General features: G+C 41.1%; 1 protein-coding gene across 6 annotated transcripts in view; it reads left to right on the top strand.

Annotated features, from left to right (window-relative positions):
• The first annotated feature begins 1,079 nt into the window (after window positions 1-1,079).
• Window positions 1,080-16,098, top strand: part of magi2b (membrane associated guanylate kinase, WW and PDZ domain containing 2b) — a 69,704-nt gene continuing 54,685 nt past the window's right edge. For 5 of the 6 annotated variants that reach the window (XM_081698553.1, XM_081698555.1, XM_081698554.1 and 2 more), the window contains exon 1: window positions 1,080-1,582. In XM_081698553.1, coding sequence (XP_081554679.1) covers window positions 1,285-1,582 — 298 coding nt within the window. In that variant the 5' untranslated portion in view covers window positions 1,080-1,284. Of the gene's footprint in view, window positions 1,583-14,669; window positions 14,918-16,098 lie in introns of those variants that run through there. The other variant, XM_081698558.1, reaches the window with a different exon arrangement.

Below are 16,098 nucleotides of genomic sequence, written 5' to 3' on the forward strand. Positions count from 1 at the left end.
ATTAAATGCTTTTCCTAACTCGAACGAAATGGTTCAAAACAACAACACAAAAAAAAGTTACCATGAGAACCTTGGACATGGTTTGGAAGAAAATAATGTTGGAATCATTGCTGTATAAACGCATAATGTTCCTCACATAAAAGTCTAGAACGTTATAACAAACACGGAAATATTTGTTAAATAATTAGTTTGGATGAAGGCCGTATACTTCATGAACATCCATATAGCGGCGTTAGATTTACTCTAACCCCAATAATTATAATTCATTAAAGATTATAGTAGTATCCAGACGTTAGCCTCTAATCTGCATATTCTCTGCAAAATCAAACCAGTATTTAGCCTTAAATAGTCCTGGGTCATATTTTATGTGCCAACAGCAAATTAAATTAATAATGTAAATCATGGGCAATAACTTTAGAAAATATTTGATGACACAAAATCAGAAACCCCATGGCAGGGTTTGCTCCCTTACTTTAAAAAACAGTAGGGCTCAGATCAGGATTCATACCGGGAGGCGGCTGCCACGGCTGCCTGCCTACTTGTTAGCATTCCCAGTGCATGTATTCCAGCTGCTTTCAGCAGCGTCCCTACTACTGAATGAAACGTCCGCACATTTCCTCGGGTCGATGTCTGATTATTAGAAAGTAATAGCAAAATAAATGTGATTTCTCCGGTATGAAAAACTGGCGATGCCTAAAAGATTTTCCTTGCGCTGAAGTTAGTGAGAGTTTATTCCCAAAGTCCTTCGCAACTCCTCAGCTCAAGAAGCCTTTTAAGTATTAAATGTACCGTAAAATCTCACGATAGTGTCACGGTACGTATCGAGATGAGATTTTGTTAAATCTGCCTCTCATTCCTTGGAATGGGCTGCGGTTCCATTTACCCATTTTTCTTCCTCGCGTTACCGTTCATTCCTCCTCCAGACATCACATCCGGGTCACTCGCCAGTAATTTTGTGTGTGTGTGTGTGTGTGTGTGTGTGTGTGTGTGAGTGAGAGAGAAAGAGAGAGAGGGGGAGAGAGAGAGAGAGAGAGAGAGAGAGAGAGAGAGAGAGAGAGAGAGAGAGAGAGAGAGAGACAGAGACAGACAGAGACAGAGACAGAGACAGAGAGAGATTGGTCCACCGTTGCGTACTGCTGCAGCTATATGGACACAACAGCTGACGTCCCGCAATTCTGGAATTAAGAGCGCCTTGTACTGGCGCGAGACCGACCGGCCACGCGCAAGGCAGGTATGAAGTGCCGCCCAGTAGACGCATGCTGGTAGGCTACGAATTTGTTAGCGATGTCAAAGAGCCTGAAAAAGAAGAACCACTGGACCAGCAAAGTCCACGAAGCAGTCCTCATCAGGAATAAAGAGGGCGAGCTGGGGTTTGATTTGAAAGGCGGCGCCGAAAACGGCAATTTCCCGTATTTTGGGGAGGTGAGACAAGGCAAGGTAGCCATCCAAAGCGGCAAGCTGTCCCAGGACGAGCTTCTCCTGGAGGTCAACGACACACCAGTGGCAGGGCTTACCACGAGGGATGTGCTGGCCGTTATCAAGCACTGCAAAGATCCATTCCGGCTGAAGTGTGTAAAGCAAGGTGAGGTGGCGTTACAGGGGCTGTAGGCTAGAGCGTAAACATCAGTGGATGGCGCCCGGCGCTGAGCGTGTCTATGAAGGCGACCCCTCTGTGCACTCCCGCGGTCTGTTTGATTGGGTCGGCTACGCATTATATTCTAGCTTGTCTGTATTATGTCATGTTATACGTAGAAATGATTCTGACTCGTATTATTGTTGCAGTAGGTGGATCTGGTAGCAGTAGTAGGCTATTGCGCTGCTTTATTTGGTGTCATTGTTGGGACATTGTGGCCGCAGGGATGCCGTCGTTCATTTCTGTATTAGTATCTTACGGCATTAATTCATTTTACGGCTTCATGTAAGACGTAAGCCTGTGTTAAACGCAAACAGTCTGAAGCGGATGTGTTCCGTTCCGTTATCTAGCTTTATTAATGCCCTGGGGTTCTGCCGGAGGCATGGCTTGCATAGTTATTTGGTAGCTCTTTTCACTGAACTACGTGCCTCTTTAAGGAACAAAGCTGTTTGTTTGTGCAAAGAACAATGAAAAGGGTTGAGTTGTGAGCCCGTGGTATAAGAAGAGGAGTGGTCTGTTACCGCTCCGCACGGTAACAACCGGCGGATCAGACAGATGTGTTTGTGACGGCACTAAACAACGCGGCCTCCACCGCCAGTCTAGACGCTGAGCCTTCGGTTGTCTGTATTTTTATATTTTACCATTATTTTGAACTTCTTTTACCTGTGAACTCACCAATTAAAAACAAAATCTCTCTCTCTCTCTCTCTCTCTCTCTCTCTCTCTCTCTCTCTCTCACACACACACACACATCTATGTATGCATGTATATATAGAGGTGTAAACTCAGTGTTATTCAGTACTGTATATAGAAACAGACCAGTTCAGCAACATCAGCAGCCCCAAACAAATAAGATGTTAACTGCTAGCAAATACAGTTAGTAAATTGCATAGAAAACTCTAGGCCTAATAAGCCATTTTTACATATATCATCTAGTGAGTTCTGGTATGCTATGATAAGTAATTGGGCTATGATTTATTTGTGGCAAACTGCTGTATCTGTGCTGTGCATGTGCTGTTGACACTCAGTTATTGAGGCTTGTTGGTTATTGACAGCTGGAGTTGTTACAATGACCCAGTTATGTGTCTATTTTAATGTGTGAGAACTATGAATGCCTGAATTTACAGTTTACATTTACATATTGTTCATTGCATGTATTTGTGGTCTAAAATGCATTTCAGTTACAATTTTTAAGAAGAATTGCCACAATTTACAATTTGCATGACTCATAATTCCATATCCTGCATACTTCCTATTCACTGCTTATCTCTGTATAAAGATATGCAGCGAATATGAAGTATGTAATGTATAGAATTACAATGTATGGATAAATATATGGAAAATATAAAATATTGCAATAACCACCTTATTCTTGTTTTGAATCAGTCCACCAGATTTCATGTAAACTGGCATTATGCTTTTTCTAATACTTATCAGGATAACCTAAAACAGGTTTACTTTGAATATGTAATGCATGACTAACAGATTTTACCTGCCAGAAGGGTTAAAATATTACTTTGGCCTAGTAGTATAATTTTTCTGCGATGTTTCAGATGATATGTGGCACTATATCAAATTGTCTTCAGAGAGGTTTAATATTTTATTTACTATTTTTTTTTTAGTGTTGATTAGTTTTTATAAGTCTCAATAATCAGTTCGGTCTTTGCTGATTTATTTGCTGCAAGGGCAAGCATTCTCTCTAATACAAGATAAACACATGTGAATAGAAGCCCTTGGGATCTGAATGAGTTTCAGCTATAGAACTGCAGTATGAGCTAGAACGGCCAACTTCATGCCGTCACAGATCAAAAGTGTTTCTATCTTGCAGTCATTCATTCAAGTACAGCTTGGACACTTCAGAAAAACAACATCTAAATGTGTTATCAAACTTTATACATGACAAAATCAACAAAAACCACAAAAAAACTGTCATGATCTCTGTAGCTTTAAAATGATTTATACATTCCAGATCAGAAAAAAAAACTGTGATGTGATCTTCAAAACTGAACTTCTTTTTTATCTTCTTCCTTTTGATTTCCTTTTGCTGCAAGCCTCTTGTGTATGTTATGGGTAACAATTCACATTAATGTTCTTCAAAACTTTATACTTGCACAACAAATTCATTTTAACCAGCATAATTTACAGCACTACGTATGAGTAACAAACCACGAATTTCAACATTAATAAACCATGAATAATGTAAACAGAGTAATTCAAATCATCAGTATTTTCAAACTCATAGGCTACAATTTGTTTTCCTTCTTGTCATCATCTTTCCTTCTTGTTTTACAGTTTAGTAACAGTAGCTATGTTTTTTCTTCTCATGTACCTCCAAATGCACATAATAGGTTATTTGCTGTGACCACCACTGAACAGTATTAGTACAAGCGTTAATTACTTTGTTAACAATACTTATGATTTATCAGTGTTGAAGTTCATGGATTGGTAATGTTTCTTAATGATGTAAATAATGTTAGTTAAGGTAACCTTGTAAAGTTTAAAGTGACTAGCCTAAAGGCTAAGTATTGCATTTGTCATATGCTTTGATTTGTGATTGTATATGCTGTGTGCGATTCAGTGAGAGCTGATTTGAACTGATCCTGTGAGAACTACACGAGGTCCTTCAGAGCAGAGTGGTATATTCACACAGCCTGCGCCTGTGCTGTGATCCATACATCATCATATGCCTGTAGAACCTCCAGGGGAGAGAGGAATTATTTGAAGATCAGTGAAAGTGAAATCTGTAGTGCTTGAACATGCTGTCAGGCTAGCTTGTATACCCTCTGTAGCAGTGGGAAGTACTCTTGGAATTCAGGGAAAGCTTACCGTGTTTCTCTGAAGCAGAGGAACTGTCTTCTCACTGTTCCTGACCTGTTTGAACACTGATCACGACCTCCTAATGAGCTCCAGTGAGCAACTTGGCTAATTGGTTCCCCCCTCTCTGTCTCTGTCTCTCTCTCTCTCTCTCAAGTAGTCAATGTGCAGTGAGCATGCTGGTCTTATTTGGCTTCTGAGGAGTCATGCAGTTGTGCTGCTTGCCGGTTATTTATTCACAAAAATCGAAAGGTTGTCCTGTAGACAACTGTTGTTAGGAGAATCACCAATACAGACCTAATTATCAGGATTAGTAGGTTGTCATAAGCTACAATTGCGTTCAAAATATTGGCCCTTGGAGGCAAGTGTCTCCCCATTCTCTAAAAGAGCTATCAATCTGACAACCATTGGTGGCTGTTGGTGTGATGATTATAACCTGTCTACATGCATAATGGGACAGACTGATTGCAATCAACCAGAAGAGCTTGCAAAGGGCAGTTCAGCAAAGAGAGTAAAGCTGGGATTGATGTTAGTAGCGTGAGTCCAATGTTAATGTACTCACAACCAGTCAGGCGTAAGCAGTATCTCATGGCTAGGGCAGAGCAGTCGTGACGAGAGAGCAGCAGGTGTACCGCTCTACAATCACACCTGACACTGTCTCATTAGTATTACAACCTGTCAGGAGGCTGTTATGTTTGGCAGATCAGAGCAAGGCTTATTATATGAAACAGTATTTTACTAATTTTTTAACATTCTCTGTTACATTATCTACAGTAAAACCCTTGAGCAGAGTATGCAGGCCTGTAGAGCAATCAATTATTCAGGATTTTGTGTTTGTTTGTGCGATGTATAGAAAAACACAACTTGTCATCTCTTATGGAGGTCACCTTTAAGTTAATCTTTATGCGGCTCTGGTTCTTGGCCTACTCAGTTGGTGCACTTGTACCTAGGGGATCTGTCTTCTTGTGTTTGGCATGCAACAAGCGGCCATTTAATTTACCGCAGCATGCGATCAGGATTGTCATGCGCAAAGAGCCCAAATGCAGCTCTGTTTCAAATGGAGCCTAGTTTCATTAACTTTGATGCGCAAGTGGAGAGGCGCGTGCACGCTGCCGTTCCACTTTGCGACTTGGCTGCTAATTAGTTGTGGTGCAGGCAGACCACAGAACAGAGCAGGCATGTGCCAGACATTTTCCCACACTTAACTTTTTGCCTTTTGGATCACTATTAATACCCCACATATTGACGTTACAGTCTGGATACCCTCTTCCTCTTTCCTCTGCTTTTCCTCTCAAAAGGCAAAGCAAATAAGCACACTGTGCCATTTTCATGCTCGGCAGCCATGGAATCAAATGGACGGCAGACAGGCCAAGTTGTTCTGCTTCTCTGTATGAAGCTTCATAACTCTTCACCCTAACCATCATGTCATCAGTGGGATGACATTGCAAGTTGCTTTGGGTTAGTATGTCTACTAAGTGGGTAATGCAAAATTGACTTCAGGAGCAGGACTGATTTCTAAAGATGTCATAACATCATATGAGCAACTGTTTGTTAACATTGTCCAGTTATGCAAAACTAGTGTGCATAACAATCCTGTGTATCAGTAACTGAATACACTGCAAATGAAGAAAATGTTTACACTGGGATTAGAGACTCATACCCAAATCACAGAGGTCTAGCTTGTTTGTGAGAAATTGCTTAGCGGCGAGGATAACTGCACAGAGACAGTGGTTACCAAGCCTCTGCTGAGGTTGGAATGGAATGGCCTTTTTTGAGGTTTTAAAATGTAGCTTTGTTCAATACCTGAAAGCAAGTGCTTTGTCAGTGTGCTACAAAATGGATCCCCTAAGGCTTATTTACCTTGAAAATATTTACCTTGTTTCATTTTGTTTTTTGTTGATGATGTTGCTGACCCTGTGGTGTGTGACTGTTTTTTTTTTTTTTATTGGTCATGTGCCTGCTTGTAATACTGAAAATGAACCAAATTATTGGCCTGGATTGGTTATAGTTCAGCACATCAGCTTTGTGGATTATTAAATGTGAAAATGTGTTCATTGACTTGTGAATATGACTATCTTATTTAGGGTTTGGTTTTGTGATTCAGTCCATTTATGAAATGGCGTAAAATACCACACACACATGAAATGGCATACACAGTTATTTACATTTACCTACATTTGTCAATATGTGCTCATACCATCTAATGTGGATTTAAAACATAGTATATAATTTAATTTAATTGTATAGATGTTAATAGCATTCTTAAAGGCAGTGTAGTATTACCCTTTCTGTAAGACACATTAACCCTGACAAACTAATTTTGAAATTATATCCCACCAGTGATTAGTAAAAATATTGTGTCAGTGATTTGACTAATTTGTTGTTTGGTGATTTTATTCAAATGATTGGCCATCTTGAGAAAGGATGAACATGTTGAGGTTTCTTTGAAATTTGGCAAGAGGCTATCTGATGTGCAAAGGGGGAGAAGAGAGAATTATGTCACCGGTGTGAAAATAGGTCATTACCCTTATCCATGGAAGAGATCAAACTGTCCTGCAATCACTCTAAATTTATCATGTTTTTCTGACTAAATAAGCACAGGTGCAGACTTTCTCTGGCAGATGTAGAGGAATGCCATCATGGGTTGGGTAGATGAGACTGGACTCTAAAGGAAGGGACCACTATGGACCACTATGAGCAAGGAACTGATTTGACATCTTCATCCCTGCATAACTTAATCTCTGTGTCCAGAATCCGCCATCTGAGCTGCACTTCTCAGACATAACGGGCTTAATCTGTGCAGCCAGGGTCAGCCATCTGAGCTGCGCTTCTCAAACACTGCTAGTTTAATCTGGGTGGCCTGGGTCAGCCATCTCAGACGCGCTTCTCAAACACCATTGTCTTAATCTGTGCATCCAGGATCAGACATCTGAGCTGCACTTCTCAAACACATCGGGATTAATCTGGGTGGCCAAGGTCAGCGATTTGAGCTGCACTTCTCAAACACCACTGGTTTAATCTGGGTGGCCAAGGTCAGCGATCTGAGCTGCACTTCTCAAACACCACTGTCTTAATCTGGGTGGCCTTGGTCAGCCATCTGAGTTGCACTTCTCAAACACCGCTGTCTTAATCTGTGAGTCCAGCATCAGCCATCTGAGGTGCACTTCTCAAATACAACAGACTTAATTTGTGCAGCCAGGATTAGCCATCTGAGCTGCCCTTCTCAAATGGCGCTGGCTTAATCTGGGTGGCCAGGATCACCATCTGAGCTGCACTTCCCAAACACAACTGTCTTAATCTGTGCGCCCAGGATCAGACGTCTGAGCTGCACTTCTCAAGCACAGCAGGATTAATCTGGGTGGCCAGGGTCAGCCGTCTGAGCTGCACTTCTCAAACACCACTGTCTTAATATGGGTGTCTTGGGTCAGACATCTGAGCTGCACTTCTTAAACACCGCTGTCTTAATATGTGAGTCCAGCATCAGCCATCTGAGGTGCACTTCTCAAATACAACAGACTTAATTTGTGCAGCCAGGATCACCATCTGAGCTGCACTTCTCAAACACAACTGTCTTAATCTGTGCACCCAGGATCAGCCGTCTGAGCTGCACTTCTCAAACACAGCAGGTTTAATCTGGGTGGCCAGGGTCAGTCATCTAAAATGTACTTTTCAAACACAGCAAGTTTAATCTGGGTGGCCAGGGTCAGCCGTCTGAACTGCACTTCTCAAACACCGATGACTTGAAAGTATCTGAACAGACGCCTGCAACATGAGGTGCCAGCGGCTTGTCCTAACAAAGTGGTGAAACCTTGGGTGTTTTACACATATGTGCAGTAAACAAATCAGGCCTGTGGTAGAACTGGGAAGATCATTAATAAGGATTAATGAGTCTAATTAGGATTATTAGTCAGTCCATGGTTCAGTGTGTTGAAGCCTATAGTTCATATAGACATGCAGTGTGCATGCAAGCACAGCACTTACTGTGGCACAGGGCTTTGAAAAAGAGATTTTATACCACATTGATTTGATTTGATCTTCTTTGTAAATCTTCTAAATTGGTCATTAGACCAGTAGGATTTCAGTCCCACGATTTCATTCAACTTCCCTGCATATATCAAACAAAATGTTGGACAGATCCACAGATCTCTTTCTTCCTAATAGGCCTTGGCCCAAATACGTTATTGTGTTTGGTTTTATTACAACATAAACATAAATCCCCGTAGTCGTTTGTTTCCAGGAAAGCAGGACTATTTTAACACACCTTGCGGAACTGCTGCTGAACATGTCTCCACCAACACCATCTAAGTGGGGACACTTTTTATTCTTATCGCCAGTTGCTAAAATTGTCCTCCTGGAGTAGACTTGAATGAAATCTTAATCTCTGTGTTCACCCACTCCAGCTCCTCGCTGATCCTGTTAAGTCCCTGGATCAGTGAAGAAATGAAAGTGTTCTCCCTTAAATGCATGTGGGATGTGCTCTTCTACTCGCCATTGCCTTTATGGAGCATTTGCAAGTGTAGACCAATAGGTGAAACAGGAAGATATTTTGTGGAGGTTGGTATACAAGTGTGTTCTGGAAAAGCTGTATCTCTGAGTAGTGAGATCACATTAATGCATTCAGTTCTGGTTTGTTTCTGTGGAGTTATTAAAATTGAAATGGAAATGAAGGTTTTTACACTATGACAATTCTTTTGTACTATTCTGAATACTCTAACAAAATTAAATTATATATATAATTGCACTTTAGAATTCTAGGATATTGTGAATAAAACAACTTTCTCTGCAGAACACTGTATTGTAGAGCTCACTACTGAAAGGGTTAAAGAGTAACCCTTAGAGAGTTTTCCTTAGATCATACCCAGATGTATTAGACACTGTGTTGACACTGAAGCCGCCAGCAGGTTCATGCTTAATTATTCAAATTATGCACTACCTCATTAGCCACCTTTTCATTCACCATTAAGTTATTACTTATTAATCTACTGTGATGCCATATATTAAAACAGATATGGAGATGGTTCCAGCTATGTGTTATTACGATTCATTAGATATAGCAGGGTGCTCATATATATTAAAATATATTATTGGGCATTTCACATACCAGTTTCAGACCTGGAAGCTCTTTGCTCCCCATGGAGCTCTACTGCTTCACAGAGTTGACTTCCAATCTTTCTCTAATACATCTGCCTGAAAAGCTCCATATAGCCTTATTTTTATGGATCAATTTAGAATATATGGACAGTTTTTCCAGGTTTCCAGGACCTGGCATTTCCTCTAGCTTTAACAAACCTAACTCAGCTTGAACAGTTAATTACTGAAACATTCAGGAGCTGAATTCCTAGTGTTAGTGCAGTACTGTGTCTGCCACAAGTCGTTCTGATCGAAGCCTCTTTATTCACCGCACTGCCGCCTGTATATCAAGTGGTTATATTGTGCTTTTCCTGCAGTTTTAGGATAAACGGAGTGAATCAGAGCTGGCAGCTAGACCTCCCCTGCTTCTGGTCATTCTGATTACAGATATTGTGTTTGCGTTGCTCAGGTGGAGAGCGATGAGAATGGCAACTGTGGTTATTCTACCTCAAATTAATAATGTCGCTGCTTTGATCACAGATGTTGGTGTCATTCATGGTCAGAGAGAGACAGAGAGAGGGAGAGGCTGCCCCTGGGCTGGAACGCTCAGTGGCAGGATTCCTGCACCCACTCACCCGTGCCGAAAATGTGACCTGGGCCCGAGGACACTCGCGTGTCCTTTGCGTGCTTTGCCAAAGTCGAGATGTGGTGAGGAGACTGCAGGTTCACAAGGGATGGGGGGTGAGGGGGAAAACCTGGGCCGGCGCGCTCCAACTGCAGCTCCAACTGTGTGCATGCATGCAGGCATGTGTGGATTAGTGTGTATATAAACTATTAATCAGATGCCTGTTTTGACCTGTTATAGGAGTGAATAGCTAATAGGTTATTAGCTGACATCACATGCATCCATAGGTTAATGTGAAAGCTTCCCTGGAGTCTGATTCAGCTGCAAACACTTTGCTGTATAGCAGCTTTCTGAGGGGGAAAAACATTCACCAGATCAATAACATGCGTTCTTATTCAGTCATCTTCCACGAGGGCAGGAGTGTCAGCTATGATTATACTGTCAAAAAGACAAGCTCAGGACACTGTGGAATATTTTATTCATCCCTCCACTGTTTACCAAAATCAATATGGAACCATACTCCAGCCTTTTGCAGAAGGTCCAGGTACACTGTTTTATTGTGAGACTGAAAGCAGGGGCTGATTACTATGTTTTAAATGGCAAATCTTGGTGCCTCTGTCTCCCTTCCAATTTAGTGAAGCCTCATATTCTATGTGTCTGCCTGGTTTCAGGATTACTGTGTGTGTGTGTGTGTGTGTGTGTGTGTGTGTGTGTGTGTGTGTGTGTGTGTGTGTGTGTGTGTCTGTGCGCGCAATTCAGATCATCCCACTTTTCACTAGCACTGACCTCAAGGCTCCGACTTGGCCTTTCCATGTTGTGTAATTTATTCTGTTGGAGCCACTGTTGTTTCTGTTTTTCATTAACCTCCATGTTCTGAATTACTGGGTTGGTGTCACAATTTCTAGTGTTTTTGCAGTCTTTTCATGGTGTGTGTGAGTTTATAAGTTTAAGGATAAGTCCGTTTACAGTCAGTATGAGATTTTGGATGCTCATTTCCCTCTTGTGCTTGCGCTTGTGTTCTTGATCATGCTGTTGACGAATAGTGAGCTGGGGCTTACACTATGGCTACAATCAGCCTTTCTGATTCTTATTTTAGTATTTCGTTAGTATTTTTTTAGTATTTATTTTATCATCTCTACAGAGGGTCAAAGACTATACCAGCACGGCTTTAGATATGTGTCATATGTGACAGCATATAATCTTTTGGTTTAAAGATGGCACGAAGAAATTTTCAGCATTCCAGCTAAAATCCCATAACTGCAAGCAGACATGCTTGAGCGATCAGAGGCTAACTAATCTGGCCACACTTTCCCAGAAAGCACTGCGGTGTTATGCTAATCTCTGGTTCAAAGTGAAGCTCTGTCTGCCATCTTTCACTGATCTTTGTGTGGCGATTCTACTGGGAAACAGGCCCCTGTCTGATGTAGCGTGTTTGCATGTTTGGAACCAGGCCTAGAATTTCAATTCATATGCCAAGGTCACTTTGGTCTGATTCTTTACTGTGTGCCTGGTCCTAGTGTGTGTAATATGCTGGGTTAGGCTTCTCAGACAGCACTGCTTTTTAAAGGAAGTGGGATTGTTTGCTGAGTGTCTAAACACTAACAGGCTTGTGTTAACAGTCTCCCTAAGCCTGCCTGACTTGAAGCCCTTGCCTTGTGCCTCAGAAGCTTGTATCATGGTGATGTCCAGCTAAGTACGTGAAGCATCTCCTTAAAGTTGTGCGCCATTCATTTTGATTGCTCCATTAGTGACTCCTAATATTTGATCTGACCTCCGTCTGATATGTAAGGATGTTATTTAAAAAGGACATGTTACTGTACTAGATCGCAAACGGTTTAATTAAGGCTTTTGACAACCACTGTTATTTTAAGCACGTGAATGTATTTAGTATAATCTAAATTTATATTCGGTAACTAAACCTCCTCAATTTGCAGTAACTTTGCATCTGATTTGTGACTACTGGTGTCTATACAGCATTCAAGGCTTGTTTTGGCCCAGTCTTCCATGCTAGTATTTCTGTTCATGCATATTTTGGGATGTCTTGTTTGAAAGGCCTGCTACAGATTGCAGCATTTCATTGAGACTGAGGTTTCAAAATTCATTGACTCCTTGATAACTGCAAACCATGCAGGTCCTGAGGCAGTAACACAGCACCACAACGTTATACTACCACCACCACCACCACACATCACAGCTGTGATAAGATTTTGGATGATTTGATTTGGTTTATTTGCCAAACTTGAAACAATCAGGAGAGAGTAACTTCTGTTGTAGTAAATTCAAATGAACAACACTCTTGTTCAGGGTCTTTCCTAAGGTAGGCTCAGGAGCACAGTTATTGTCTGGCAACCTCTACACATCCTTAGCTGTCACCCTAGAGTGCTTTGACACTTGTTAGAAGATTCTATAGGGTGCCCTTGCACTCATCTACAGAGAGTTGCAGTGGTGCCAAATTTTTTCATTTGTAAGCCTGGTGTCTACCTGGTGTTTGTAATCCTTCTTGGTCTTAGTAACCTCAGGATTTTGTCAAAAGGAGGTACCCAAAACTGTGTTTTTAACAGAGTAGTTCGGTCCACTCACTGATCTATAATAAAAAGATTCTATTTGAAATTAGTACACAGCCTACCCTTCAAGAGGATAATAATCTAGAGGCCACTTAGTCTTTATTGGACTGGCCTAGAAGAATCGAGTTGTTGAAATGTGCGAGTGCAAGTGATCCCGGCGGTCTTATTGGTCTTACTTCAGCAAATGTTAACTAATTACTTTGTTGGATATAGTTTAGGTTAACATTCTAACAACCTGCCTTGCATTGTGTGGTGTTCCTTTAGTGATGAAGCTCAGTGTAATTATTAATCTAGCATGTTCTGCTTTGCACAGTGTGAAAAGTTTTTTACTGCTCAGAACTTGCCATCATGAACCACTAATAGCAAGCCAGTAGGCATATCTAGCTAGTTATGTAACATAAAAGATCAGTCACATTTCAACATATCAGCAATTTCCCTGACACTGCGGTCAAGCACTGGAGAAAAACCTGTTAGATTATCTCACCATACGGTTACGTAGGAGCTTTTTATATAAGTGAATTTCAGCAGTGGTGAGGTATGCACACAAAGAAGATATCCAAGGGACTTCAAGTTTAACATTTATTGCTAATCTTGGTTATAACTAACAATTTCAAAGTACAAAATGGAGTAATATTTTATCACTGTTTGCAGCAAATTAGCTTGAAAGATAGCAGGCCTGAAGGACCTGAGGCAGTGTTTTCAGCAGTAATATTCTGTTTAAATTCTGTTTCCTTTGGAGATTTCAAAGTGTTTCAGATATCTTACTGTACACTTGTAAAAGAATGCACAGTGCTGGTGTCTTTTTAAAACAAGGACCTTGACTGTTCAAACTATTTTTTTCAGTAAATATAAGGTACATCAAAATGCTGTGGATTGTTTGTTAAATATGACAGGTTTCACTTCCTCTGTGAGTCAAGTAACCACAGAGACACGATGAGCTAGAATTGTTTGCCTTCTTCCCATTGTGTGAAGTGTGCAGCTAACAAGATCAGCTGTCCCCAATTCCACAGAGAAATTGGGCCAAAGTGAGACGTCACTGCAGAGCTTATGACAACACGGACTTACTACAAATATAATATAGGGCCTTTAAAATGCATGCATAATATTTGATATATTTCTTATGTTTTTAGACATATTGTACTGTTTCATGTTGTAATTGTGTATGTAATTGCAGTATAATTATACTTTTTTGTACTTATTACTATATTAAAGTGTATGCAAGTGTGAGGTTGCTTCATGTTATGATCTAATGCCATTAAGCTTTTTAACAGTATACACAGATCTCCTTTGTGCAATGTTGCCACTCACTGCATATTTATTAATTCTCTTCATTCTGTTACAATCAGTTTTTAACAATTTCCTTAGTAAAATAACAAGGTTAATGTAACACAACATAATGAATGATGTAGCAAGTATTTATGTGTTTGACAAAAGTGTTCAACTTCCTGTAAAATCCCTTTAATATACGCTTTGTTGAGTTTTCTGTTTTGGTATTGTATGGAAACCGACTGCCTGTACTCTTTTATTTATTTTGTACTTACAAGCTCAAAGTTTCTTCACGAAATGAAGAGACAGCAGTGCCAACAAGTCCAGTTGACTCCTTAAAACACAGTTAATCTGCTTGTGCAGTGTGCAATTTTTCCAAGTGACAGCTCCTCAGTGCACTTCACAAAGATCACTGCTCTTTTCTGTTTTCACTGATATCTTCACAAGGTCAATAGGTTCAATCGGTACCCTCTAACAGACATCATCCTGAACAAGATGGCCTTTTTTGGTGGTGTGTCTGAAAACATCTGTATCACACACACACACACACACACACATACACACACACACAGCAGTTTCTTAACCAGCAGACAGGTGGAGCTATAGGACCTTGCTATCTCTTAGGCCAATCAGAATACAGGCATTATTGTGATAGGGTCCGTACTGGCAGAGCTTTCTCAACACTATTGTCTCCTGACTGTCGACGATTCTCCATCTCCCTCTCCCTCTTTCTCCTTCTCTGTCTGTCTCTCTCGCTCACACACTCTCTCCCTCTTGTTTTCTCTCTCTTCCTCATGCTCTCTCTCCCCCTCTGGTTAAATTAAACGCACAGGGGGGGAACGCCACCGCGGCTGCTTCCATTGATACAAGCAGGATTAGATCTTTCTAAATCAGAGAGGAAGTCTTCCAGGGAAAAGGAGAGAAAGGATTTCAGCCAAGGGGAACGGTGAGTGGAACATTTATCTACAGTAACACAGCAAACCAACTGCTGGATTTACAGTGAGCTACAACAGTTTCTTGGTTGAGGCCGGGGGTGATGGGGAATGGGGGAGATTCTAATTATGGATAAGGATCAGTGGAGGATAGATGTGTAATTTCCATTCAAGAAAATCTGCTCTAGGTGATTCTCCATGCTTCATTGTCTTTCTCATTGTGTTGGCTTCGTGTGAAGGCATGTTGAGTGGCTTTTCCACTGCAAGAGCTGTGCAAGCTTCATCGTTCTGGCTGCCCCCACCCCCAATACTGTGTTACATTCACAATGTCAAAGCAGTGCAGAATGGCTTGACCAAGTAAGATCTCTGATATATCACAGATTTGCTCATTGTGGGGCTACAATGACATCGCTGCAGTACTTTGGGAACAAAGCACATCGGCTGAGGCTCGGTCTGCTGGAGATTTCAGGAATGCCGGCTTTAGCTTTTGTTCACCTGCGTGCTTGCGTGAGTGCGTGGTTACATCTGCGTGATTATGTTCTGGTTAGCAGCAGACACTTCCACGCTGAGTGCTGGTGGGAGATTAGCTGTGCTGTCTGTCACTTTATGGCGGGTCATGTTCAGTGAGTGGTGAACGGTCAAGGTTATGACCGGGAGAGGGAGGCAGGAGCAAACAGTCCCATCAGATGTGGTGCTAGACATGAGCAAGAATGACCTTAGTTCCCCATCTAATATATTAAAAACTGCAGGTGGTATAATATCTCTTTCTCTGTCTTGCTCTGTCTGCCTTTTGCTGAAAATATAAGAGATGTGACAAGTAGTTATTAGACGAAGACATTATTAGGAACTCTTTGGTAGTTGCACAATGTAAACCATTTAATGCAGTAATGACCCTTTTTAAGATATTTTGCAGCAGGGATATTACTCTGCTCCTTACCCACTGTTCAGTTATGGTATTAACACTGACTACATTAAGCTCTCTAAAACTCACCTAAGTCAGTTAATCTCTTTATCACTATTACTAAAGAACCTCCTTGAGATTCATACACTTTGGGAGTGTATGAACTTTATTTGGTGTCTGAAGGTTTGGATAAAGAGCTCTATAGCCATAAAACCCACTGACCGGGTCACTTTCATTCGTGATCACTTGAAAACAGACAGAAATACTTTGAATACTTTGTCTAAGGGGACTTTG

Source organism: Electrophorus electricus, chromosome 16, assembly GCF_041902795.1.
Source record: "Electrophorus electricus isolate QZ-2024a chromosome 16, ASM4190279v1, whole genome shotgun sequence".
NCBI classification, from domain to species: Eukaryota; Metazoa; Chordata; class Actinopteri; order Gymnotiformes; family Gymnotidae; genus Electrophorus; species Electrophorus electricus.